The sequence below is a fragment of the Python bivittatus genome, unplaced genomic scaffold, assembly GCF_059951505.1.
Source record: "Python bivittatus isolate LINGU-HERP-01145 unplaced genomic scaffold, Pbiv_v1 ctg000700_np1212, whole genome shotgun sequence".
Classification (NCBI taxonomy): Eukaryota; Metazoa; Chordata; class Lepidosauria; order Squamata; family Pythonidae; genus Python; species Python bivittatus.
In genome coordinates, this window is record NW_028277098.1 from 103,387,926 (window position 1) to 103,413,979 (window position 26,054).

Here is a 26,054-nt window from a genome sequence, read left to right on the forward strand (position 1 = left end):
CAACTCCCAGAATTCCCCAGCTAGCATGGCTGGCTGGGGAATTCTGGGAGTTGGAGTCCACTCATCTTAAAGTTGCCAAGGTTGAGAAACACTGGTGTAGGATAACCTGGATTCCCCATGCTGGGGAATTCTGGGAATTGAAGTCCACACATCTCAAAGTGGCCAAGGTTGAGAAACACTGGCCTAGAGCCTCACATCCAGGCTGGGAGCTTGGGCTCCTCATGCCTTTCCTGCATAAATCAGGAAAGCAGCCTGGTCAAAGGGTTGCACTTCCGATCTAGAGGAAAACGTGGGATTCCTGTGAAAATCAAGCAGGTTTTTTGAGGGTTAAGCTGGACCTCGTCCATCGTGTTCACTTGGCTTCACAAAACCCTTTGTGTTGCAAAGGGCCTGGCAGGCATTGCAAGTGTTACATACACACATAAATACACGCACCCGTGCTTGTGTGCCCATCAAGGATTCTCTTTTGAAGCAAGCATCCTTAGGCAAAGCAGGGAAGGGGTTACCCGTTGACGTTCCAGTCATCGTTAGTCATTTTGCTCTTCCGCTGCTGAGCGGGATAGTAGACCCCCGGAACCCCAGTTCTCTCTGTCCTCAGAAGGCGCGTCTCAGCGGTTTTGTGCAGTGCTCGAATGCGGCGCACGCACCCAACGCAGCCACGCCAAAGGCGGCGTTGCCACCGAGCATCGCAGGTTCCGTGTGGATCCATCTCCTTTCCATGTGTCCACTCTCCCTCTCCTGGTCCCTCCCCTTTAAAAAGTGCAGGGCCATATTTTTATCCCCGGACATTTACTTTTCATCCATTTGTTAAAGCCCCCGGGAGCCCGTGGTGGCCGAGTCTGACCAACACCAGCCCCAAGTATCGAACCAGACTTTGTGCATGACTCTCTGGCAGGGGGGAAGGGGCACTGTGGGAAATTCAAGAGGTCCTGGGAAACATTTCCAAATGGACACAGACTTCGGCAGTTCCCAAAGCAAACAGGTTTATGCGAAACAGAGACATTTACCTCACCACCCTGTCCCAACAAGACCCTGATTTGGGGCCTACGAGCTACTGGTTTTTTTTGCAAGGCAGTTTCTACAATCAACAGAGTTGCTAGACAGCGTGCTTCCTTTCTACAAAAACGGGGTTTCCTCTTCCCTGCACGGAGAAAGGCAGCGTTTTAGGAAGACCTACTAGCCAGACTAGACTGTTGTTGGGGTTTCCACGGGAGAACGCTTAGCTAGGGAAGCCTTGCCCGTAGAGAGAAACGCCGCAGTCCGGCAAAACCATCTCTCGCCTGAGTCTCTACGTGCTGCCTAAAGTGACCCTTGGGATACTTCTAAATCTTGGGCTGCTCGGCCTTGTCTCTGCCAACACCGGCAGGCCTGTCTGCCTACTGAAATCTGAGGATAGTATTGAATGGAGGGGTGGGTAGTCATCGAAGTAGGAACTAATGGATCAGCCCCTTGTGGTCTTATCTATTGTTCTGATTTTCATTTCTTTTTTTTGGATCCCACTTTTCTAATTTAAAAAAGAAACTCTGGAAGGATTAAATAGCTACAGGCTGTCTTTCTGCCCCCCCCCAATTAATTCCCTGTCTGAGAATGCAAGGTTACTAGGACTTGTACAAATTATGCCTAACTTACCCCAGAAAAAGTGTTAAATCAGGTTAGGAAAATAAAGGATAAGACAGCTGTGGGTTTTATTTCTTGCCAAGATGTCCCTCTTGGTGGATCAGGCTCAGCATCTCTGGCCCGTGTGGTGCCCTTTGCTTCATAAGCACAGGACGAGCATTCCCTGCGCAAACATAAGAAGTCATAGTATTTGCACCGAGTGCCCCAGAAGGCCAACAAACAACGCCAGCCAGAACGGGTGTGGGGGTGCTGTGGCTTCGCTGGCGGTCTTACCTTCATAATCTGAATCACAGAATAATCCATCTTGATGTGCAACATAGAAGGCAGTGGGATGCCAATGTTCAGGCTTTCTGAAATGGCAAACAGAGCGGGGCTTTGACTTTTCTGGGTCCTGGCATCGCCCCAGGGCCTTTGGTGGCCTTCAGTGCCAACCAGCTGTCTGGGGCTGCAACCTTGCCCTCCTGCTAACCAGCGCTGGTACAATGGTGCTTCCTCCCCACAGAGGGACTGAACCCATCTTACCATTGATATAGGGCATGTATGTTTCTTTTATGAGCAGCTTGATCCACTTCACAAGACCAGAGACCTGAAAGAGAAAGCAGAGGTTGCAGTGACCAGCTGGTAGAAAGTGACCGGATCATGACCAGGAGATTCAGGGTTTTAGGGGTGCCTTAAGAGGCAGAGGTTGTCCATGCAAAAGGTTCTTGGGGAGTGGGGGCTCTAGCAGTGAGTAGTTCATCCTTCCCCAGCCAGGGGTATGTGTTGAATGACAACTCTTGTCCCCTCCAGCCCACTTGAAATGGGAAGCACCAACTGTCACATGAGCATTGACTGTTGCGCTCACAAGATAAAAGCAAATGAGTTCCTGACTTGCGTGAACCTTCTCAATGCGAGTACAAGTCCTCTATTTTGGGCCATGTAGACATCCACAGCGAGGGACTATCTTGACTTTTTTTATTTCCCCTGGAGACATCCCTGAAAGTTAACCCTGTACAAGGAGTTATGGCATGGAGAAGATACGATAGCAAATGAAAGATTCCAAGGAGTTAACATGGAAAAGCATCTTGTCACCTTGAGGTGAAGTTGCTGAAATGCATTGTTTGGCCTATCCTATGCAAAAGGGGGATAAAAATAGGGCATTAAACCAGGCTTCAGCTCTGAAGCAGATCCAGTAATGTCTGCTTCCTCCTAGGGCTGTGAACGTCCTTGAAGAGGCACTTTGTTCTGGTCCAGGTTTGATCAACGTTGCAAAGCAAAGCAACAGGAGCCTGATTTATTTAAAACATGGAGAGTCTGACCGCTCCCCAGAGGCTCTTGGGATGAACTCTTATTACTGTACCCAATCCGAGTAGGACGGAGAATCCAGAATCAGGATAGGCCGTGCATCCAGGTTGTGCGTGTGTGTGTGTGGGGGGGGTAGGGGGTGAATGGGTGCCTGCCCAAGGTAGAGGGAGTGCCATCTCCACATCCCTGGTTCATTTATTTATTAAATCGATTTATATGGTCACCCATCTCACAGGTGCGAATCTGGGCCACTAACAACACATTAAAAGCCATGCAGAAACCAAAACATTGAGAACAAATCCAGTAAACACCCAACAGTACAATAACGTCTCATTTCATCAGCTATCCAACTGCCCAACCTCCATGCCCTGGAGTACATCCAGATCTTCAGTGCTTTGTGAAAAGCTGACAAGACTGGGGCCAACTCTTCTCGGCGTCAACCAGCATCAGGTCAACCAGAACAAACAAGATTTCTGGGTTAGTGTGGGCGCCTTCCTGGACCAGTGCTGCAGCTCAGTCTTACCGGTCAGCAGGAATGGTTGAAAGATACACCAAACCAAGCTCTTCCTGCGGGTAGTTGAGCATGGGGACCCCCAGGGCTGCACGTAGCCCCAAGGGCTTGGGTGGGGCCCTCAGGGCCCTCCAATGGTCACCACAAACTGGTGGCAGAAGAAGAAACTGATTCAATAACGAGGACCACTCACATGAATCAAATCATATCCCCTGCATTCTAACTAAGTCAGGTCTTACTTTTAGTTCTGACTCTATGACCCCATTCAAAGGTCAAGGGTGACTCTTCCCTTGGACAGATGACACCGCCAGCATTTAGCATGACATCTATCTTTCTTGACAAGAAAAATCAAGGCCATCTGTCTTCTTAACAGATCTGGCTTAATACGATATCTAAACGTGAGCAGCGTCTTCCAACCACAACTCAGAATGCTGCTTTCAGCCCAGGATGGTTACCTTCCATCCTTTCTCCCCTTAGAATATTGTCCCACAGATATCAGACAGCCCTAGGAGCGGTAGAAAGAAATCCTCAGGTGCAGCTTCTCCCCACCTAGCCTGCCTTTTGGCACTGCTCCCCAAGACCTCAACTGAACACCCAGGTTGAAAGATAAGCAGAGGCTTACATTGCACCTCTCCCCTATCATCCTATCTTGAGACCTCTTTCCTCAGGAAGCACATCTGAGTTTCTCTCCTATGTACTGGTCCACCATCTTTTTACTTTGGCTTTTGGTCAGCGAAGAAGACAAAATCTCAAGGGTATTCTTCAAGGGATTCAAGCACAGGAGTAGGACACATGTTTAGCTGTACTTCCTCTTTCCACATTACAATTGAGTCTTGTCCTTCTGGATGGACAAACATGATGTTAAAATCTACAAGTCGAAGCAAAGAAGAACTTACTTCAATCGTCCCAAATTCTGAAGAAACCAGGATCAGCTCCATACTGTGGAAAGAGGTATGGCACAAAAGGGTCAAGCAAGAAGTTCCTCGATTACCTGCTCATTGGCAAGGCTGGCATGTGGGTTCAGAGGCAAGCATCAGTCAGGAAGCCATTCCTCTGATGTGTAAGGACATAGGTTGGTGAATGGTTGTGTGACAAGAAAACATGATACCTGGTCACTTTCGAGGAGAACTGCAGCTTGTTATCATGAACTTCAGCCTGGGTACTTAGTGCTAAATTCTGCAATCAGACAAATGGAGAACAGAAGAACGTAAGCAGAGTTCTGAGGCTGGATTAGACCATCAGCCCTTCAAATCTGGCTTTCCACATCACCCAGTCTCCAGTGGAGGTATCTGGGAAGCTCGCAAACTGAACTGGAGAGCAAGGGCCTTCTTCCAGTCTCGCTTCCCAGCTGTTGCTTAGGATTCAGGAGCGTGACACAGCTGTCAGTATGGCCATTAGTATTTGTAGCCTTTGATAGCTCTAGGTGGGTGGCAAAGGGCACAGCTGTTCTTTCTTCACGACATTTGTTGGTCATGTTGAAACCCCTTGTTCCTGTACTTACAGCCCTCAGAACAAAGAGGCCGTTGAGGGCTCCAGAAGGACTCGTCACTGAGAAGGAGATCTCGACTGAAAGGTGAATGATGATCAGGCTGGGCTCCAGGATGATCTTCTTAGATCCCACTAAAGTAATGGCAATTTTCAGTGGAGGTTGGATAGGACACTTGTGGCACTGTAAACATTGGAGACACAAGCAAAGCTCAGAAGCTGCCAGATGTCTCCAGCCGCCCTTGGCTAGAAAGCTGTGTTTTTGCCTGGAGGGACATGCAGAACAGAAAATGGATTCCCACCCCAACAAGCCATCATCATCATCATCATCATCATCATCATCATCATCATCATCATCATCCCAGGCCCTTGATAAGGACTCAATAAGTGGATAAAAAACTAAACATCTGACTGACTGTGCGACCAACGCTAATTTGTATACTGCCCAACTCCCATTGTCTGAGTGGCTCACAACAAACAGATTACAATAAAACCAATAAAAGATAAAAGATGACAAGCATGATGGACTGGATAGAATGAAGCAAGAGGTCTCACTCTCTTGCCAGAGGTCATCTAGAAGAATGACCTTTCCTGGCAACTCTTCCTAATGCCACCCTTCCCCAAAGGATGTCTTCTGGCCTGGTGTGTCTTCACCTGCCACCATTCTCAGCCAGCAAGGCCACGTGGCTAGGAATTCGAGGAGTGGCAGAGTCCCGAGCAATCTGGAGGGTGCCCAGTTGGCAAAGACACTGTTCAACATGGGATGTCCCATCCTGCATTCTCTCAGCTACAGGTTGGGAGAGGAACAACAGGGCCATTTTAGGCATGGCAGCAATTCCACGGAAGACCTTCTGGAGAGAGCATGACATGGCCCTACCCTGTGCTTTCAAAGGGCTGGTGCTAGACTTAGGGCAAATACTGACAGGTCTCAGGACGTGGGGGCATAAAGCTGAGCATGAATCTCTTTTCCAAACCTCTCCCCCCAGTTTGCACCCCTTCTGAAAAAGCCCCCACCCCGCCGGGGAGGAGTTTCTTCCCAAGGTCTTCCTGTGGGGTTGAAAGGAAGAGCAGAAGTCCAGGCAGGCAGCAGACCATGGAGAACGAACCGTGCACTGAAAGGTGGGACAGTCACCCCATCACCTCCTCTCTGCGCGCAAGAACATCACAATCCATCAGGGAGAAGGCTTCCTAAATGCTCTTATTTCAAAGTAATTATGAAAGCAAATTTCCTCTCATTAAACTGATGGAGAATGAATAGGACACAAGCTGGATCAGACGCCTTCGATTTCCCCAAAGGCTGAAGCTAGTCCTTCCCAGGCCAGACGTGGCATGCATGGAGTGACTCACTGAGGAAGGGATTAAGCAACCTGCCTGGACCCCCCCGCCCCCCCGCCCCCAACTCTGAATCCTCCAGTCCTCATTTTCACTTCTCGAGTAAAGGCTGGGATGTTTAAGTTGGCTCTCCAAGGTGTGTTGCGGTGAACTTGGCAGGGAGCCTTTCCCTCCCCTCTTCAGCGCAGCTCTTGCGAACCGCAATCTTAAAGCTAAATATTTTATTGGGCTGTGCTTTCGAGGCACAGCTTTTATTAATCACGGCTGCCTTGTTTTGCGGTGTTGATCATGCCTTAAGACGGGATAGGAATTTGCTCGAACGGGCTCACGTGTCACTTACCTTCTGATGTGAAAAGAGGCCTGCAATAACAGCCGTCAGCTCCGTGGCACCAGAAAACTGTGGGGACAAAATGTCATTGTATTTGAAAGGGGCAATCTGCATGAAAACAACACCACACCACACCACACCACACCACACAACACAACAATGGGCTCGTTTTTCTTCCTAGATCTACCTCAGTCAGCTTGATCCCTCAGATGAGCCCAGAGAAAATTCATTTCCTATCTGTGGATGACACAAAGTTGGGTGGGAGAGGTAATTCCGTATAAATAAAACTGTTTCGGAATCTGGAAAGTTAGAGGAACGGGCTGAAAATCAGCATGAAAAAACTCAGAGGGAGGGCATCGATGTGAAAGGAAAACATCAATGGAGACATGGTGTGAAGGTCTGCAGGTTGGAATTACTGCAAGCAAGGAATTGCTAGCTAGCATTCACCCATCATGGATCAGGTCGGAGGGAAACATTCACCTTTGCTCCCACCAAGATCTAGGGTGGGGTGGATTCTTTTGCACCCAGGACAACCCAGCGGGGGCTTGCTCATACATTGCCTAGATGCAGATGGACTTTTGAAGTAACCGCTGCTGAGAAAGGGGTTCGGAAGATGTCTCCCTGAGTCCCCCCTGTGAATTGCCATGAGCCAAACCGATTTTCCTTCCCCCACGAGAGTTGCTATTCCTACTCACCACTTCTGGCGTGCCGCTGAACTCTTGCACTGGGATCTGAATGAGGACTCCTAAAATGACATTCAGGTTGTCCTGAGTTATGCCTAGGCTGAAAGCATTATCCTGCAGGGAGGGCAGTGGGATGGGGGATTTGCTGAAAGGAACAATGAAGAAGTGGTTTTTGGTCCGAAGAATCATCTGAAAAGAGAGAAGGTGAAAAACACTTGGCTGAGGTCAGTCACAGCAAGGGTAGCCCGCTATGGCTGTAGTGGTGGCACCTGGTGGAAGGCTCAACTTTCAGACCCGCATTCCCTGGAGAGTAAGCCAGGTTGAACGAGGGGGATTTCTACTGGGGAGCGGGCAAAGTCCAACTACCCCTCCACGGGGGATCTCCAGCATTGTTGGACCTTAGCTTCAGAATCATATCTGGAAAGTCTGCCTGGGAGAGGGCTACAGAGGAAGGCATTTTGCTGGCCTCAAATAACCTGGAAGTTACACCCCTCTATTTTAAGCCACTTTGAGGCACTCTGCCAGGTTGTGTTTGCAAAACAGGTTATGCAGGTTTTGCGATCAGCAAGCTGGAGCGAGTAGAGTTTCAGATGAAGGGTGGCTGCCTCACAGAGCAGTCCTAATGCACGAAAGGAGTCACAGAGGGTCTTGCTGGGTCCACGCAGAGCCTTGCTGGGGGTGTCTCGTAAAGAAACTGCCCATGCGCCCTTTATTGTGGGACAGGAGGACCTTGATCCAGAATATCTTGGAACCCCAAGGTGTACTGCTCCTGAATACGAGCAGTTGCCATTCCTGGGTCTCACTGCTAATGACTCCTGATGGGACCACCTGGGGAGGGGGGGGCTTCTATAAAACCAGAGGCAAGAGAGACAGGCTGGAGATTGCTCTGCGTATAGCTGTGCATTGTGTTGTATTGTTGGATCTTGGTCAGCTGCCACCTCCCCAGACTGATAATAATGGCTGGGGATGATGGGTGTTGTAGTCCACCCTACCCCCAAGCCGCCAGGTGCTCCGGCAGGGGAGGGGAAAGAAGAGTGCTTGAGTCCTCCATCCACCTGGTCGGCCCTCTAACCAACCCCGCTGCTTACATTTAACTCGAACACGTAGTAAGCTGACGAGATCACCGGCCTGCTGGCCAGCTGAGATTGGATGGACGCCACCGGACCCACGTGGAGAAACACTGCCGGGGAAACACAGATGTGTCATTAAGGTTCCGGATACAGTACACACAACTGCATTATGCCGGTGTGTGGTGGGCCTGATCAGTTTTACAAATGACCAGAACATTCTTTGCCAGGCTTTGCGTGTGGGAACTCAAGCTGTAGTTTTGGCCAGGGCAGTGAAAGGCCTTGCAAACCATATCACGCAACACGCAAAACTTGGTCAGGGTTCATTTTTTAGGAGCGCGTGCACGTGTGTGAGAGAGACAGTCGGCAACTGACACAAATCCAGCCCGTTTGATTAGCTTCTGGTATTTTGCCAACCCAGAACACAGCTTAAAAGCCCCTTTTCTTCCTTTTATTTATGAGTCAAACCCAATCTGATGCCAGTCTGGCCAGTGCGTGTTAATAAATATGAGGAGGAATCAGGACTGGGTTTTGGTCACCGTCCTTGTCAACACAACTATGGTGTGCAGGTGAAGGCAGGGTCACAGGAATGACCAGAGTCTCCCTTCCTTGGGTGGTGATGGAGGCCCACAGATGAATCGGTTCAACGACACAGGTATACTTGGTCTGCTTAATCGGCCCAGGCCATGTGCCCTGAACCACGCAGGACCTTGTCCAAGGAATTGTGGGGGGGCACGTAGGGCACGTAAAGAGCATTTGGGTGATCAAGACAGTCAAGATGGTGGTTGTGACCATGCAAATGAAGCTCTGCCCCTTTTTTATGATGCACGTAACAAAGAGGCGGGGCTTCAATCAGGGGATCATGGTTGCCATCCTGACTTTTTTGACCCCCCACAGACGGGACTAATGGAAAGTGATGTTCAGGGCTGGAGCCCTTGTTACAAAGATGAAATTAAAGCCATGGTGGGGAGGAAAGCCGGCAACTCCCTGTGGGCTCCCTGGTGCCCCTGGGCACCAGGCTGCCAACCCCTGCTATGGCCAAGGAAGCTAGCCCAGCTACAGTGAGCCTGAGAGAAGGCCAGGCTGGAGAGGGGATGGGGGGCCAGGGGGGGACGGGCGGGCAGTGCCCAGCCAGGCCAAGAACTCACCATCTACCGTAGAGAGAAAATCGACCCTCACGATCCTAATGGCCTGCTGCAGCGCTTCGCAGAGCTGAAAGGAAGGGGGGAGAATTAACGGAAGGTCCCCCCCGCCCCGTTGAACAAAGACGCACCTGCTGGGCATTTCTAAGGGGCTTCCACGCTAGGCATTTCTCCAGAGTGATATTCCTCTTACTGCATGCCTGGGCTTGGTGTTCGGGTATTACCCAGCTTCAGGGATGTGACTGTTCTTGATTTCCGGCACTGGGCCCAGTTTTCAAGAAGGCGAGATAAAAGTGGCCGCCGCCCATTCTTAAAGCCAACCTCCCCCCCCCAATAATTGCCAGCAACGAAAGGGACAGACCCTCCCCTCCGTGGCTCCTGGCTAGCGTCAATAAATCACTGCAAAAATACCAGATTCCAGCCAAGATGGTGTCAGGGGCCATGTGGTGCAAGCCTCACCCCATTCTACATTGTTTGTACATTGTTCGTAAAAGAGGCGTGGTTGCAGCCAACATCTTGACTTTTCTGACCACCCTGGGGCTACCCCCGGCTCTTCCCACACTGCCGAAACCCCTTCATGGTTCTGGCTTGCTCCGATTTGCTCCGTCCTGCTCTCCGTCTCCTTTGTCCCAGGGAGCCATCGGAGGTCAAGGCAGCTGCCTCCAAGGATTACGCGGAGGAAAAGAGGGCGACCTGCGCAGCTTCCTTGCCAGTCTTCCCATTGCCACCTCTGCTGCCATCCCGAGCTATGATTTGCCAGCCACTTACCAACCTGGGCAGTGAAGCTGTGAGGACAGTTTTTACAATGGGCTTCGCCTTGATCGTTTGCAGGCTGCAGAAACAAGCGAAGAGGGGAAAGAAGAGGGGCTGTTTTCCTCCCACTCAGCAACCCTTAACCCCCCCCCCTTGTCTACCAGCACCCTTGTCTTGCCCAACCCCCCCACCTCCTTGCAAAAGCAAAAAGGCCCACCGTGGGAAAGTCTGGAAGGCCTGATTCTGGGGCGTCCGGAGGGCAGGATGTGGGCAGAGACCCCGCCGACGCAGGCGGAAGGTGGCACTCTTAGCAAATGTCCACCAGCCCATGTAAAATGTTTCCTTCTGGGCTGGGCGGGGTAGAGGAGGCCCGGGCATTTGGGGTGGGGGAGAGTCAAACAAGTCAAGACGGCGAACATTCCTGCACAGTACAAGCCCCATCCTTTGTTAATGTCCATCTCATGGGGTCCGGCTTTGATCATCTGGTCGTGGCTGCCGTTTTGGCTTTTTCGACCCCCCCTCAGAATTTGCCATGCTCACCAGCAACCAAATACCAAATCTGAGGAGCATGAAAGTGCTGTGTGAGAGGTCAGATCGGAAAATGCTCCTCATTCCACTCTCCCTGTTCACTTTCACAAGGTGCTTTGGCCGTTCTGGCACCCCGGGAGCGCAAACCTGCTCCGGCTGGGTGGGGCCAAAACTTCAGCTTTGGGTGGCAACTTTGCTCAGCCAGAGGTGTCACGCCTGGGGAAGGATGTGATGAAGTTTTGGAACAGGGTTGAGAGCCGTGCTGGCAGCTCCCGCGGCTGGTGACTTGGAAGTACGTCAGGACTTACCGGGAAGAGCTGATTATCCTTGCAACTTTGAATTCAGCATGGCACGACCTAAACGAAACGTCGACGACTCCCAGCCAAAAGCTGCCGAAGCTGAGTTCCGTTTTTACGCTCACGTCGGTGATGATGTCGATCCGTTCGGAATGCTTGCCGAAGAAGCTAAACCACAAAGAGTCATTAAACACAGCAGCTCCGGCCCAGCCTGCACCGGGTGGCAGAGTTTTCTTTCTGCTGCCACCCTCACCATCCAACGTCTAGAGCAGGGTTGTCCAAACTTGGCCACTTTAAGATGAGTGGACTTCAACTCCCAGAATTCCCCAGCCAGCCAAGTCCACTCATCTTAAAGTGGCCAAGTTTGGACAACCCTGCTCTAGAGCAAAACAGAGGCTATTGGATACGTTCGAAAATCCAGCAATGAACTGTACCGTTTTGTATTCCATAGCTTGTGGCAAAATTTTGTTTGGGGAGAGAAAGCAGCGTGGTATTTGTGGGTACAAACAATTCCACCAACTCCTCCCCCCCCGCCCCAATTCAAACCACCACCACCACCAGGAATATTCAATAATGAAATGAGAAGGTGACAGGCTGGAAAACAAAGCACCAACCTTTTGCATCATCTTTACTTTCAAGAATCTCTCTGTTAAAAATGGTGAATGCGGAAGGAAAGCTGGGAGGGGAGACAGCATCCTGGAAGGCTGGCGGGGAAGGCAGAGGATGCAGCCCTTTTGTGAGACCACCCACAGCATGCTTCACAAATCCAAAGGTCCCTCCCGGCCCAAAACATCTGCTTCCCCTGCTTTTACCTGGCCAATGAAACTCTCTTTATGCTGAACTTCTGCACTCAGCTCATACATTTTGGGACTTAGCACGGTGACTAGGAATAATAAGTAGATGCATGATTTTAATCTAGTCTTCTCCAACTTGACCTCCAAATGTGTTGTGGCTGAAGCTCCCAGAATTTCCAGTCAGCATGGCCAAAAGGTGGAATTCTGGGAGTTGTGGTCCCAGCACATCTGGAGGGCAGCCAGTTAGGAAACAAGGATGGATCTCCTGCTCCTGGGCCTCCGGGTTTACAGGCAGGTCCTTCAAACAGGCAAGACAGGATGAGCTGCCTGATCTACCTTCCTACTTCAGAGGAGAACCTGCCACATTCACTGGGTGGCCATGAGGGGGGAAATACGCGGCACTTCATGGAATCTTGCTCCACGTCCTGATATGGCCTAGCATTCATTCCATCCTCAGTGTTCATCAGCTCTTGTATGGTGGTCTCTTTGTCCAAAAACGCCTCAGGGCCTGTATTTCATTTGGCTGAAAATTACTTCTTGGGATGGGACAAGATTGAACAAAACTGAGCACACTCTTTCATTCCATGCTGTCTGTAATACTGACACGTCCTGTTGAAATGTTTCTGTGCGATCTCTTCTGCAGAAGGCTTCATTTGGAGAAATGGACTTGAAATGAAGGCAACTGATATCAGACGGAGAGCGGAAAAGGCTCAGGACTCACAATTTAGCACTTAAGTGTAGCCTGGTCTTGACAGTTAGGGTGGCAATTTCGTCTCGCATTCTCATCTGGATGTAGGGCACAAACACCCTCACCACGTGCAACCTGAGGAAGGAGAAACAGAGGCTGTGAGAAAGGAGATGTTTGGAATGGTCGAGGCAGTTTATCTCAGAACCGACGTAGTGTGGGGTGGACCGAAGGTCCTCACCCAAAACTAAGCCAAGCCTAAGGCCATCTAATCAGAGCTGGCAGTAGAGGGCCAATAACTGGGTTGGGCAACCTTTCCCAGATGCCTTGGGTTGCACCTCCAGCATGGCCAGCACAACAGTTGGGGAAAACTGGGCTGTTGGAATAGAGGCAGGATGCTTGAGGGTCCCCAGGGGGAAAGCTGCGTTCCGGTGTCCATCTAGGACTGAGGAGACCCTGCTCAAAACCCCCACTTAATCCTGAAGCTCACAGGGTAAAACTGGGCCAGCCAGTGCTGCTCACTCTAACTTCTGGGCCTACATGTCTTCTTATCCACAGTGTTTTCTTGACATTGACATACTGTTCAGTCATTTAAAATCAAGGCGGAATAAAATTCTCCTAAATCTGTACGTACAGAAATGGGCTTGCTCTTCCTTTCTTCTCAGATTTTTTGTTTGGTTTTTAATGGTCCCATTGAGTCTAAGCTGTGCCATTTCGTGGTGGTCTCTCTTGCAACATCTAACCGGGTCCAACTCTGCTTAGCTTGTTGTAGTCAGCCAAGGCTGCATGGGTGTTTCCATTCCACTGAAGACACTTTGGGCAATTAATTTCTTGGCAATAGTGTGGAAGGGAATTGACACCTTTGTATTATTCAATCCTTCATCTTCAGTGACACCACTGTGTGCGAGCGTGGATGATTTTCTAGCGTAGCCAAGGGCCCTGGGACTTCCTGGTTTGATCCTGCTTAGCTTTCTTCAAGATCAGCTAGGTACACTAAATTTAATAAATAATAAAAGTACGGTGCTCCTTCCTGCCCTACAGGCTCTCGGGGTGTGGGAGAAATGTAAGGAAGGCTGCTTGCAGGGAGCCATTTTTGCACCAAGTGGGGCCTGTCCTTTGCAAGCCAGACGTGGCCTCCCAGCCTGCATTTCATCCAATCTTCTCCAAGGCATTCTTGCCATATCCTCTATTCTGATGTGGGCGGCGGGGGGTGGGGGGGGAGGAAAGATGGTTCGGCTGAGCAAAGCAGTCCCCATTGTTTTATGCTCACTTGCCCTTTAACAGCGTCAAGAAATCCAAGATCAAAGGGACTTTGGGTTAGGAGAAAATATTATGTACACAAGACATAAAAAGCATCCTTTATTTCAAGCCGGACCAGTGCCAGGTGCCGGAGGTCAGAGCAGCCTTTTGGTGGCTTGTCAGAGGACAATGGGAGTTCTCAAGGGGCACGTCAAGGCCGTGCAAAGGGATATGAGGACTCGGAAGGGCCCAGCCTTCGCCCCCTCCAAGACTTCGATGTAACAGGACTGGGTGGGGGTCAGCTGGGGGAAGCGAGATTTAGGAAGCGGTCCACGTGTAGGAAATTATCTGCGGGGTCAAGAAAGCACCCCAAGGCACGTCTGCAATGCTGGCCTTTGGGGTACTCCCCACTGAACCTGAATGCACACTTTACAGAGGGCACGCTGGCGGGGACGATGGGAGCTGCAGTCCTAACTCTGGGCGGCTTTCAACCCAAGAAGAAAACAGTGTCTGCAACCATAAAAGGAAAAATACATCCAAAGAGGACTGGCTCTGCTGCCCCACCGCCCTTCCCTGATGCCGCCACCAGGTCCTCGTCCCGCTCCGAGCTCCCCCCATCCCAACGCTTCGGGGAAGAGCCAGGTCCTCAGGGGTCTCCGGGAGGTTAAAAGGGTGGTGGTCTGTCAGACCTCGGGGGGAGGGTGTTCCATAGGGCAGGGGCTGCAATGGAAAAGGGAAGGGCCCTGGAGCGTGCCCACCCTACCCGCTCTGGTGGGATGGGCAGAGACCGCCAGGGAGATTCAGCCCCGCAGACATGGAGATCCATGGCTTGATTAGGTGGGCAAACCTCAAACCCTGGTTTCTGACTCTCAGAGAGGGTCTCTATCCCACTCGGTGATGGTCCTCATATGGACACAGCCTTGCATGTGCTCCAAGGAGCCATCTTTTGAATTCCCCCTTGTTGAAAGAGAAGCTCCGGGGCTGATCTAGGGGTCCAGTTAGTACTTGGGCAGCGCAGAAGACATTGCTGGACAGAACCGCATACCTGACTCTGTTTCTCTTCCCAGGACCCTCTCCGTGGAGACTGGGCCTCTCCGAATTGTGTCTCATGCACCAACTTGACTCAAAGACCCTCCTTTCTCCCCGCGGCCACCATGGAGACCCTCCCCATAAAGCATACAACGGGAGCATTCCTTCCTTGCTTGCCATAAAGGCGTTGGGTCCTGGCTTCCTTCTCAGTCTCTGGTGTCATTCTTCCTTTTCGGTCTCCTTGCGTGTTGAGCTGAGGTAAGTGGGGTGGTGGGATTCCACAAAAGCATACATTTCCATCCTCCGGCCGCCAATTTCCACTGAAAGAGCGGCAGATGAGAAGAATATGGGCATCGGGGAGCGTGAGCCAAATTAGGAGCTGCAGGGACCCCTCCCCAGGATGCGCAATTTAGGCCCTCGCAGAAGCAGTTCCAAGGACGCCGTCTTCTCCCCCATCGCCCGCAGCCCGGCGACCCCCTCCCTCCTCCCCCTTGTGCAGCCACGGCGGGCGCATTCTTCCTTTTCGGTCTCTTGCGTGCTCGGCCGAGGCAGGTTTGGGGGGGGGAGGGATTCCACTTCACGACCATGGGCACACAGGCTCCCGGCTCACCCACCGCTGGAGCAGGGCCACGAAGCCTCACGGGAGGGATCTCCGCAGCAAAGGGAACATGGTGTGCCTCCCTCCTGCCTCCCCAGGGCCCGGCTGCCGTGGCCCCGGGGAGGATCCGTGGGTCCGCCTGGCTAGGGATCTCGGCCTCCTCCTCTCCTGGGAGCAGCAGCCACAGGTGGGGCCCTGCAGAGCCACCCCAATGCGATGTATGCTCCAGTGCGGGCTTCCCCTTCTCGCTTGCACACTTGCTGCTGAGGGACCCCAGGCCCTTGTCCCAGAAAGCTCGGTCCTTTACCTGGCGTGCAAGCCCAATGAATCACACCAGGTAGGTGGGAAGGAATAAAGCTTTATCTGCAAATAAAAGGTGGCCAGTAGTAAGTTCCCGATGGGCGCACCGCTGCTTGGGGTGGACCCTCTTTTACACAATTCTGAGCAACGCACAGACTATAACCCAGTCGAAAACCATGCGTTCGGTCCAGCTGAGGATGGAGCAATCAGCAGGAAGTAACATGGTTCATCCGAGATATTTTATTTCACCAAACACTCCCGGGTAACTTGGCACCGGGGTCCCATCCATCACCTGAACTGACCGGCCCCCCTAGACAGAAAGGCAGATGGTCCCAGTTTCATCTACGACTGCCACGTCTATCGAACAAGAGGCCACCCAGCGGTCAAGGCTGTAGCAGTGGGTGCAAAACACCATAACTGTGCTAAATAGCAAGCAATCCGTGGATTAAAATGGTTTATCAATATATGTAAATAGAAAAGATAAAACATGGTTAAAATGGGCTGCCTACCCATGTCTGTCTCAAGGCCAGGCCAGTGGGAGACCCTTCCTTGGGGTCAAGCGGCTTCCTTTTCTTGGTCTTGCAGAGGCTTCCGTGCGTCCTCTGCTCGGGAACCGCAAGGCGCACGGTGGCCTTGGCCCCAGAAGGCCGCACAGCCACTGCTCCTTTGGGGGGGCTCTTGGCTGGGCTGGGGGGAAGGCTGGGCCTGCGGGAGGAGGAAGGTGGGGCAAGAGGCAGCCTTGACGGGGAGGAGCACCGGGGGGGGTGAGCCTCCATCTCCCTCGGCACAGAACTGGGGTCTTCCCGCTGCGGCCTCTGTCCCTCCCCTGGGAGATAGGACTCTCCGCTGGGCCCATCGAGGCGCTCCTCTGGCCTGCTCAGGACCTCCTCAAGTTGGGGCTGGAGTAGGGAGGAATGGGGATATGCGTACATGTGTGGGGCGCTTTGGGGACGTCGTGGACACATCTGTGCAGGTTCCTTCGGCAGCAATATGGCAGCCTTCAGGCAAGTTTTGGAACTGCAGACCTGGGACCTCTTGGTGGTCCCCCATCCACAGCTACCACGTCCAGCCCTGCTTGGGTGTTCCGGACCAGCCAAGGAGGACGCGGTGCTGCCACGTCTGTGCCCGGTGGGTTCCCCGTCCTTCTCGTCCCCATCACTGTTCCCCACCTGGTGGGTTGTTCGGAAGGAAAATGGGTGTTGCCTCTTCCCTAGGCTGTTAACACCTACAAAAGGCTGAAATGGGTGGGGGTTTCTGGAAGGCTGCAGGAGTCCACCTGGCAACAATCTCTGGGCGGTGATATTTTCTGCCCGTTTCGGGGGGGGAGGTTAAAGATGGGGAAAGGGGCGCAAGGCGTTTGGAGGCAAATTGCTCCCTTCCGCCTCCTGGCACTTTCCCCCAATCCACATTATTTAGGGTGGGAGGATGGAAAGGGGCGGCCAGGGAGGGGATTGCAAGCTTCGCGGCCTTCCTAAGATTCGCTGCCTTCCTTCCTGGCAAGGCTCCAGAGCGCCGCTTCGGCCCCGCTGTAGAGGCGGGCACCGGGGGCCTGGCTCGGAGCCCCCCTGCTCGGCCTGCCTTCGGCACCAGAGTGCGCCCATCAAGCGAGGAAGCCGAGCAGGAGTGGCTGCCCCAGCAGGGCGCGCTCCTCCGCACAGACCGACTACAAACAGCGGCATGACGTAGGGCTACCCTTGAAGAGTATCCAGAAGCTACAGCTGGTTCGAAATGCAGCCGTGCAGATGATATTAGTTGCCCGGAGGATGGCACCTGAAACAGCTTTGCTGCGGGAGCTGCATTGGGTGCCAGTTTGCTTCCGGGTCCAATTCAAGGTGTTGCTTATCACCTTTCAAGCCCTACATGTCCTGGGACCGGGTTACTTGAGGGACCGTCTCACCCCCATCATATCCACCCGTCCCCCCCGGTCAGGCAGAGCGGGCATATTGCAGATCCCGTCAGCGAGAGAACGTCAGCTGGCCGGCCCAGGAGGAGAGCCTTCTCTGCCGTTGCCCCTGCCCTCTGGAATATTCTCCCCCCAGAGGTCTGGCGGGCCCCCACCCTCCCGGCTTTCCAAAAAGGTTTAAAGAGCTGGCTCTGCCAGTGTGCATGCGTGATGTGGGCGCTACCCGTCCCTGGGCATGCTTAGCCCCCTGACGACGCTCCCTGGAATTACTTGCCAAGTCTCCATCTTTCTTGGAACCTATTTATTTTTAGGATTGTTTTGATATTGCGTTATAGTGAATTTTATCTCCGTGTAAAGTGCCCAGAGTCACTTCGATGAGATGGGCGGTGACAAATTTGATAAATAAATAATAAATAAATGACAAAGTAGCAACCGTGGTGCATTGGAAATCTGCAAGAACTGGTGGGGCCACAAAAGTGACAAAGTCATAGAAAAGGAAGAAGCCAAAGTGCTCTGGGGCTCTGGGATTCAAACAGACCAGCACCTGCCACACAACACCCCAGACTCAACCGTTGTGGATAAGAAAGACAAAACAGTCTGGACAGTGGACAGTGGACACTGGACCTTGCAATACCTGGAGACGGCAGAAGAGAAGAGGAAGAACTGGAGAAAATCACAGAATATAAAGACCCGCAAATAGAAGGAGGACGACTGTGGCAAAAGGGAGCAAAGGTCGTGCCAAGCGTAACAGGCGCCTTGGGTGCAATGCCAAAACATCTGGAGCACCGCCTGAAGACCCCCGGCATGGACAAAGCCACCCTCGGTCCATTGCAAACGGCGGCTTTCCTTGGAAGAGCTTCCATCCTGCCCGATACCTTTCACACCCTCACACAACATCTGCCTGTCCCGGGTCCTTGGGAAGGACTCGATAGGGGGATAAAATGCCAAATCCAGCCTAAACGTCAGGCTGACTGTGAGACTAAGGCTAACGATAGTAACTCTTATTAGCCACGCCGTGCTGGTTCCCTTTAGCCTTAGAGTGAGAGCGCGAAGAGCCCCACCCCGCAGAGGACAGCTGCCGCTTTCCAAGACTTGCCACCCGCGTGTCCCACCCACCCAGGAGCTCCGCTGCTCCTCCTCAGAAGCCTTCCTTGGGGGTCCCCTCTGGAAAAGGAGGGGCGTGGAAGCCCACCCTGACCAACGATGGTCTTTCCCGGAATTCTGTGGCACGGACACTCTGCAGCCCTCAGCTGCTCAGTCGGCGGCAGAAGCTTTGGGGCACCAGGTCAAGAAATGGCGCTCTGGGCAGAGGCTGGGCTGGAGAGTCTGCCCAGACGCCCGGCCAGTTGCTCTGCCTCTGTCTGCCGGTGGCTGCCAGCGCTCCTGACCCCAGGCCTCCCTGGAGCGGAGGCGGGGTGGGAGGGGAGGGTCTCAGGGTCTCTCCACCCGCAGCCGGGCCAGCTGACCTTCCTCGGGCGCCTTGCAGACCCTCCCGCAGCCGTTGAAGCAGCACTGCAGTCAAAGTCATGGCTGCAGTTCTTCGGCCCCTCTTCCGGGCAGGGCCCCAGGGAGCCCCGCAGCAGCCAGGGACACGCCCCGGCTTCCCTGCAGCGCAGGAGGCAGCCTCAGGCCCGAGTGCCGCAGAGCTGGGAAAGGCGGCCCCTCTCTCTCGCCCCAGCGCCTGGGCTCCCCTCCCCCCACCTGCTTGCCCTGAAGGTGTCTTTCAACCAGCGTTTCTCAGCCTCTGGCTGGCTGGGGATCTGGGGGTTGAAGCCCACGCCTCTTCAAGTTCCCGAGGCTGAGAAACGCTGGTTTAACCCTAAAGCCGCTGAGGATCCACACTGGGGTTTGGTTCTGCCGTAGATCAGCCCAAGCCCAGAGCATTTAGCGGCCTCCGCCCCCAGCCCAGCCTTATGGTACATCGGGGCCCTTCAGCTCTTCTGGGGTCTCTCTCGAGAAGTGAGGCAGAGATCTTATTGGGTGTCTGGCTCTGAGCAGACCCCGCAGAGCCTCCCTGGCCCAGGCTTTGCTCCAGAGCAGTTGCTGTTGAGGCTACCCAGCTGCGGCCTGATGCGCTCCGGACACGTGCAGGAAAGCCCGCTTTGGCTCGGCTTTCCTTGGGGCGTGTGGTCGGGACCCACTCCTGGGGACACGAGCCAGGTGTAACGAGCAGGACGTTGGCCCCTTTGGGAAGCGAGCTAGTGAGGCAGGAGAGTCCTGGGCTTGGTTCGGCTCCCTTCATGCTACTGATGACCCAGTTGTCCCCCCCATTTTCCTTTTTGCCTTCCCCCCCTTCTCCCTCCATGCAGACATCTATGAAGAAAGGCCGGCCTCGCCCTCTGTTTCCAGAAGCTGGCAACTCCTTCCGTGGCTGGGCCTTGCCTGGCCTTCTCTCAGACCCCTTCACGCACCCAGAGGGGCAGAGACCGGAAGGGTCGGCTGGATGCTCCTCTCCTCGAGGGAAGAGGGGCCCCTCTCCCAGCGTTCCCACTGGAAACAGTGGGGAACTTAGCTCTTAGCCGTGCTGGTGGCGGGCCTGCCTCTGAAGACCACCTGCCGGGAGACGGGCGGGCTTCCTGGGGCAGCTGGCGGCCGCTGGGAGAGCAGGCTGCCGGACCGGACGGGCCGCGACCGCGGCCGATCCAGCAGGACCCAGCCTTGCGTCCTTCCGAACGCCCTTCGATAGAGCGAGGACCGAAGCAGCCGTGGGAAGGCTGTGGGAGTGCAGGGCCCTTGCCGGGCCTCTTCGCCCGCACTGCCTTAGGTCTGGGCAAGGGGCCCCGGGAGGCACGGGCAGAGCCAGGACCCACCTGGAAGAGGCCCTTGGCACCGGAAGCCGCAGGCTGTGGGGCGGCACTTCTCCGTCCTTGCGCAATCCGCGTTGTCCCTGCAGAGATCCTGGCATTTTGGCGCAGCTGGGTCTGTGCAAGCACCGGGTGCTCCTGGGGACAGAGAGAGGCTCCCACTGCGCGGTTCCGGGCTCCGCGGCGGACTCGATGTGCCCTGCACGCATGCCCTGTCTGGCTTTCAAGGCCCCAAAGCTGGGCTGGCTGCAGCCCCTCTGCCTCCCTGCCCAGAAATGCCTCCCGCCGCGGTATTCAGCAGCCCCTGGCACCTGGGGCAAAGCGCCCGCCTGCTCGGAGCGCGGTCGCTACTTGTGAGTGAAGGGCATTGTTTTGATACACAATTTTACACTCTCTCATAATGTGTGGGCATGCATGTGACCGTGCACTCTTTCTTATTTACAAAGGATTAACTTGATTTGTAAAGAGCCCAGCGTTTCTTTCCCCACCTTATCTCTTTGTTGAATGCCTGATTGCCTTCCAAGAGAGCACAGCATTCCCCCACCCCATTTCCTTTAGAAGCAATTAGCCAGATGCCCGACAGAACAAGTCAGCTATAAATTCGATTCCTACCGGGCAGGCAGAGACACCGAATTCCAAAGAAGTTACAAAGAAAGCCAGAGAAAGATAAGGAGGTAGGTATTTCCTTGGTAACCAGAAGAAAAAAGTTCAACTTAGATTCACCTCTTTAGGATCCACCTTTACTCCTCCCTGGGTCATCCCAAAATTCCCTTGTATGGGCATGAGGGGATGTACTATCTGAGTACATCTGAATATGCCAATAAAATCTTTGTTGTTTGCTTTGCAAGGTGTGGTTCTGGGCAACACTCCTGCCACGGTGTTGGATGAACCATCCAGAAGGTTCCTTGGCCAATAAAACCTCTGTTAGCTAAATAAAAGCCTCGTCTCAAGTTAATTTGGTTCTCTAAACTTGGGTAAATGAATGAACAAAGGCTAGTGCCTAACACGAGCAACCGGGACGTGTGGCGCGGGGAGCCCAAGCCGGGGACCAGGTTGTGCCCCCGGCACAAAAGAGGGATTTGGCTTGGACCAGCGAGATGCAAAAAAAGCAGAGACGTCACCTTGCCGACAAAGATCCGCATAGTCAAAGCTATGGTTTTTCCAGTAGTAATGTATGGCTGTGAGAGCTGGACCATAAAAAAGGCCGAGCGCCGAAGAATTGATGCCTTTGAACTGTGCTGCTGGAGAAGACTCTTGAGAGTCCCCTGGACTGCTAGGAGGTCAAACCAGTCAATCAAAGGAAATCAACCCTGATTGCTCATTGGAAGGATCGATAATGAAGCTCAAGCTCAGATATTTTGGTCACCTAATGCGAAGGGAGATCTCTTTGGAGAAGACCCTGATGCTGGGAAAGATTGAAGGCAAAAGGAGAAGAGGACGGCAGAGGATGAGATGGTTGGATAGCATCACTGAAGCAATGAGCATGAAACTGAGCAAACTCAGGGAGGCAGTGAAGGACAGGAAGGCCTGGCGCAATGTGGCTCATGGGGTCACGAAGAGTCGGACACGACTTAACGACTGAACAACAACAACAACAACAAGCGAGATGCCGGACCAGAAAGGAAGAGAAGAGGACAACACTCTTGGCCTGCAAAATGGGACGCTTGCCTGGACACAGGCCAGCAATGTGTGTGTTTTTAGAGGTCTGATGCTCTTTATACCCGAGGAATAGCGTAGGAAAGGGAGCAAATCAGACGAGGTGTAATGCGCCCAACAAGTCAGTTCGAGACTCAAGTAGCGGTATTCCTACAACATGCCAAGCTTGGTCATTATTAATTCTGGTTTGGGGTTTTTTGTTGTTGTGTTTGTAGCTTAGAAGTGCAACTCTGTTTAGTTTAGGGTTCACTGTATTATGCAGCCTCAGAAAACGAGTTAATTCCATCACCAAGTTCAGCAGGTTGTGCGAAGGGAACCAGAAAAGTTCAACCGGTCTGTCCTCCCTGGGATCAAGAGGCGCGAAGCCTTTACGGTCACGGAAGGCGCACGGCTAAATGGGGCGTTCTAGTCCCGACTCAGGCACGGGAGCCAGCTGGGCGGCCTTGGGCCAGTCGCCCTCTCTCGGCCCTGCGGAAACAGCACGGACTGACCCACGGAGTCCCCAGGAGTCCCGGCTGACGCCCAGGCACACACGGATAAAAAGAGGCTCCAGGGTTGGATGTTTCCCACAGCATCTGCTGAAAAAAGCCCCGCTCGCTACGGACGAGGCCCTGCCTGCTTTCCACAGACCGGCAGCCCAACCTGGGTCTACAGCAGCGTTTCTCAGACTTGGCCGCTTTAGGGCGTGCGGAGTTAAAAGGGCCGAGGTTGAGAGACACGGGTCTAGATGGGGTCACGGAGGAGATAAAGGGGACCCCTGCATGTCTAGGAAGACTTAAGGCTCCGGATCAGGAGGCAGACGCCCAATGGGGCAGAGAGCGCCGTGGCCTCGGGCACAGAAACTGGTGTGCGAGGCCAGGGTTCCCCAAGGCCAATTACAGCCTGGCTGGGTTTCCTTAAGGAGAAGCAGAAGGATCGAAAATGAATCAGTCAGCCAGGCTCTTGGCGGGAGACCAACCATGTTCAGGTGCCGCAAGAGCCTGGGCGGGAGCGCTTTCTGTGGGCAAGGCTGCTCCGCACCCGACAGCCCCACCCCTGCCCGATCTCCTGCCCACGCGGCAGGGCCGGGGAAGGGGCAGGGTTAGGGCTCTCCATTTCCTCGCCCTGCACTTCAGTGCAGCTGGGAGGGGGGCCTGGAGGCCACCTCGGCGCACGGCGCGATCTGCAGGTGCCGCAGACCCGCTGCGGCTGCTTCCGTCGGGGTCCCTCCCCTCCCGCCAGTGGCTGCGTGGCTGGGAGTGAGAGAGGTGCCCCGCGGGACCCACTCTGGGGGCCACCAGAGGGCCGCCACGCTCCCCTGGAGCAAAGGAGGGCTCTCTTGGACCAGCGGAGATGTTTGTGGCTCTGAGAGCCCAAAATTGCTGCCACGAAGCAAGTCCCCTCGCTGGGTCCAGTCGGTCAAAAACACCCACGCTTGTTAGCTCCCTCCGGCCTCCCAGGATGCCCTCCAACCGCCAGAGCATCCCTCATTTCCGTTCTGGCAGAGACCCACCCAGCCTCCCCCCAGCCAGCTTTCGTTTGCAAAGACTGGGGAGGATGTGGGGCGGAGAGCTTCTTGGCAAGGAAGAGGGTCCAGCGGCCTCTCCTTTTCTGTTTCTTTTCTTTCTTTCTTTCTTTCTTTCTTTCTTTCTTTCTTTCTTTCTTTCTTTCTTTCTTTCTTTCTTTCTTTCTTTCTTTCTTTCTCCCTTGAAGCCAGGTGGGGCCGTTGCCCCCCAGGCCCGAAGGTCACTGGGGGTGGAATTTCCCCCAGGCAGAGGGGAGCCCCCCCGGAGGAAGGCTGCTGCCGAACGTTCCCTCCTGCGAGAGGGGCCGAGGGGCGGCTACCTGCTCCGGGTCGCACGCACTCCAGGCAACAGCCGGTGAAGTAGCACTTCTGGCCTGGGGGGCAGCTCCTGTCGTCCTCGCAGCGGTTCAAGCAGGGGCCCCCAGTGGGGAGCACCGTCCTCCTTGGGCACAGGCCTGGGCGGGCTGCGGCAGATGCAGGAAGACGCTGGGCTGAGCCGAACTGAGCCTTCCCAGGCCCTGGGGGTGTGGGGGGGCATGCCTGCCCCACAGCGCTTCAGCCTTGAGCCTGGCCGGGCAGCAGCTGCCAGGAAGGCCCCCTCTGGCCGGTCCCCGACTGGCCCGCGGGCTGCACACCAACGCGTGGGGTGCAGCAGAGAGCCGGGGGAACAGCTTTGCCTCTGCCCTCCGCCCCGGGAAAGGCTGGGCTGGCTCGGCAGCTGGCGGAGAGACCGAGCGCCTTTTGCCGATGTGTGCGGAAGCCCTCGCCCCCAAGAGGCCCAGAGCGGTAGCCGGGCACCCGTGGCTGTGACCCCCTGCCAGGGGATCCTCAGGGTATGGCCAGAGCAGCCACAACAGTGGGATCAGACTTTGTGAAACGTACATAAGGAACAGGCAGCGCACTGTTGGGACCGCCTGCTGGCCCCCCTGCCCCTCCCTCTCTCTTGGGATCGCAAGGGGAGTGCAGCTGTGGGTGCGGCCTGATGGCTGGCAAGGGGCACTGTGCCCCTCGCTGGGGGCTGAGCCAAGGGGCAGCTTCCCTTCCCCTTCAGGCCCCCTACCCAGCGGAGGCTGCGTGCAGATCCTCATCCGGCCCAGGGTGCAGCACTTCTCGCTCCCGCGACAGGAGGCGTCCGAGAGACAGTATCACTTGGAGGGCGGTGGCTCCTGGGCTCTCCCGTGGGGCACCAGCCAGCCTTCCCTGGGACTGACCCCGCAGACCAGAAGGCGCCCCGGGCCGTTTACGTGGCAGCTGTGAAGAGGAGGCGGAAGATGTCAGGACAGATGGGCATCTTCATGGGGGCGCCCAGGCTGGGAGGACTTCCTTGTGGCCCTCATTGGAGACCCACCCCGGGGGCTGAGGCCCCCCCATCCCCTCCTCCTCCGTCCCCCCAGAAGAAGCCTCCTTGGTCCTTCTCCGAAGGCTTCTGATGCCACTGGAGTATCAAAGACTGGAGTGCCCAAAGACCACCCCCTGTGTGTCCCTGCCCCCTCTTTTCTTCCACCTCAGGGCCCTCTTGACTTGCTGCTACTGGTTCTGCCATGCCAGAGGAAGAACCCGGGACTTGGACGGGGAGTGCCACAGCCAGGAACTCCTTTGGCGAGGCTGCTAGTCCCTGGGCACTGCAACCAGGCTCAGAGCCCCGATAGCTGCGGTGCCCGTGGGGAGGGCATTCAGGGCCCCTGGTTAGAGCAGGGAACATGAGCACCTCCCCCCCTTCTGGGGCTCATTTCCAGTGGGGCAGCTGAGGAGGCACCCACTTACCTCCCCTCCCTCGTCCAGCCACAGACGCGATCAGCCCCAAAAGGAGCCAGGAGGCCTGGGACTTCATAGTGCTGCTCAGGAGGGGCCTGGAGGAAGCCAAGCTGGCCCCCTTACCCTATATAGCTGGCCTCACCAAGAGGGTGGAGCCGGCTCCCCCAACCCTCAATTCTCTCCAGCAACCGGTGCCAAGGACTTTCCCATCCAGGCGAGTCGTGCCAGCATTGAAATACTGCCCTCCTCCAGGTTTCACTGGCATCTCCCGGGCCAGAAGTGATTGATTGGCGCTTTCATCCGGATGGGAGCAGAGCCACCAGGCCAAAGCGTTGGAAGCGGGGGGGGGGCGGTGTGACTCCCGCTCTCCTGGCTATCGGGCTGCTGAGCTGATTCCAGCGGGCAGGCTTCCTCCCGAGGGCTGCTCCCTTCTGCGGAGGGGCCTGGGCAGCCGGGCTGGAGTCGCCCAAGGCTTCTGTGCAACCCCCACAGCCGCGGGGCTCAGTGGGGCCAGAACACCATTGGCTGGCTGCAGAGACATTCGGAGAGCAGATTCTCCTCCGGACTAGTGAGAAGGGCCTCGGTTTTCCCCGGGCTGCAGTGTCCTGGCTGCTGGACATTGGCAGAAAGTCTACAGCCCCGATTCCTGCCATATGTAGCAGTGGGGCTAAGACTCTCCTAAGAGCTCCCATGTTTGTCCTCTCCTGCCTGCACCGCATCTGCGGATGCTGGAATCCCTTTTCACAATATTTCGGGGGGAC

The 26,054-nt window shown here is 54.6% G+C and overlaps 1 protein-coding gene and 1 pseudogene across 1 annotated transcript; both read right to left on the reverse strand.

Annotated features, from left to right (window-relative positions):
* The window catches only part of LOC148214300 (uncharacterized), a 65,198-nt pseudogene extending 39,829 nt beyond the window's left edge, over positions 1 to 25,369 (reverse strand).
* Positions 1,676 to 16,603, reverse strand: LOC148214302 (BPI fold-containing family B member 3-like). Its single transcript, XM_088153260.1, has 15 exons — positions 16,181 to 16,603; positions 15,679 to 15,734; positions 12,542 to 12,643; positions 11,039 to 11,194; positions 10,218 to 10,281; positions 9,456 to 9,519; positions 8,329 to 8,420; positions 7,253 to 7,429; positions 6,570 to 6,626; positions 4,914 to 5,081; positions 4,521 to 4,588; positions 4,309 to 4,351; positions 2,140 to 2,203; positions 1,891 to 1,967; positions 1,676 to 1,780 (listed from the first exon to the last, which is right to left on the reverse strand). The coding sequence occupies exons 1-15, from the start codon at positions 16,601 to 16,603 to the stop codon at positions 1,757 to 1,759; spliced, it is 1,635 nt and encodes a 544-aa protein (XP_088009386.1). The 3' UTR covers positions 1,676 to 1,756.
* Positions 25,370 to 26,054: the final 685 nt, after the last annotated feature.

Excerpts from the sequence above, each read along its gene's own strand:
- LOC148214302 (XM_088153260.1), bottom strand. The coding sequence starts at position 16,603 with ATGTACGCATATCCCCATTCCTCCCTACTCCAGCCCCAACTTGAGGAG. Across the intron at positions 10,282-11,038 it reads AGGATAATCAGCTCTTCCCG|CCTGCAAACGATCAAGGCGA; the intron begins GTAAGTCCTGAC and ends TTGTTTCTGCAG. Across the intron at positions 1,781-1,890 it reads CTGTGATTCAGATTATGAAG|GGAATGCTCGTCCTGTGCTT; the intron begins GTAAGACCGCCA and ends ATGTTTGCGCAG.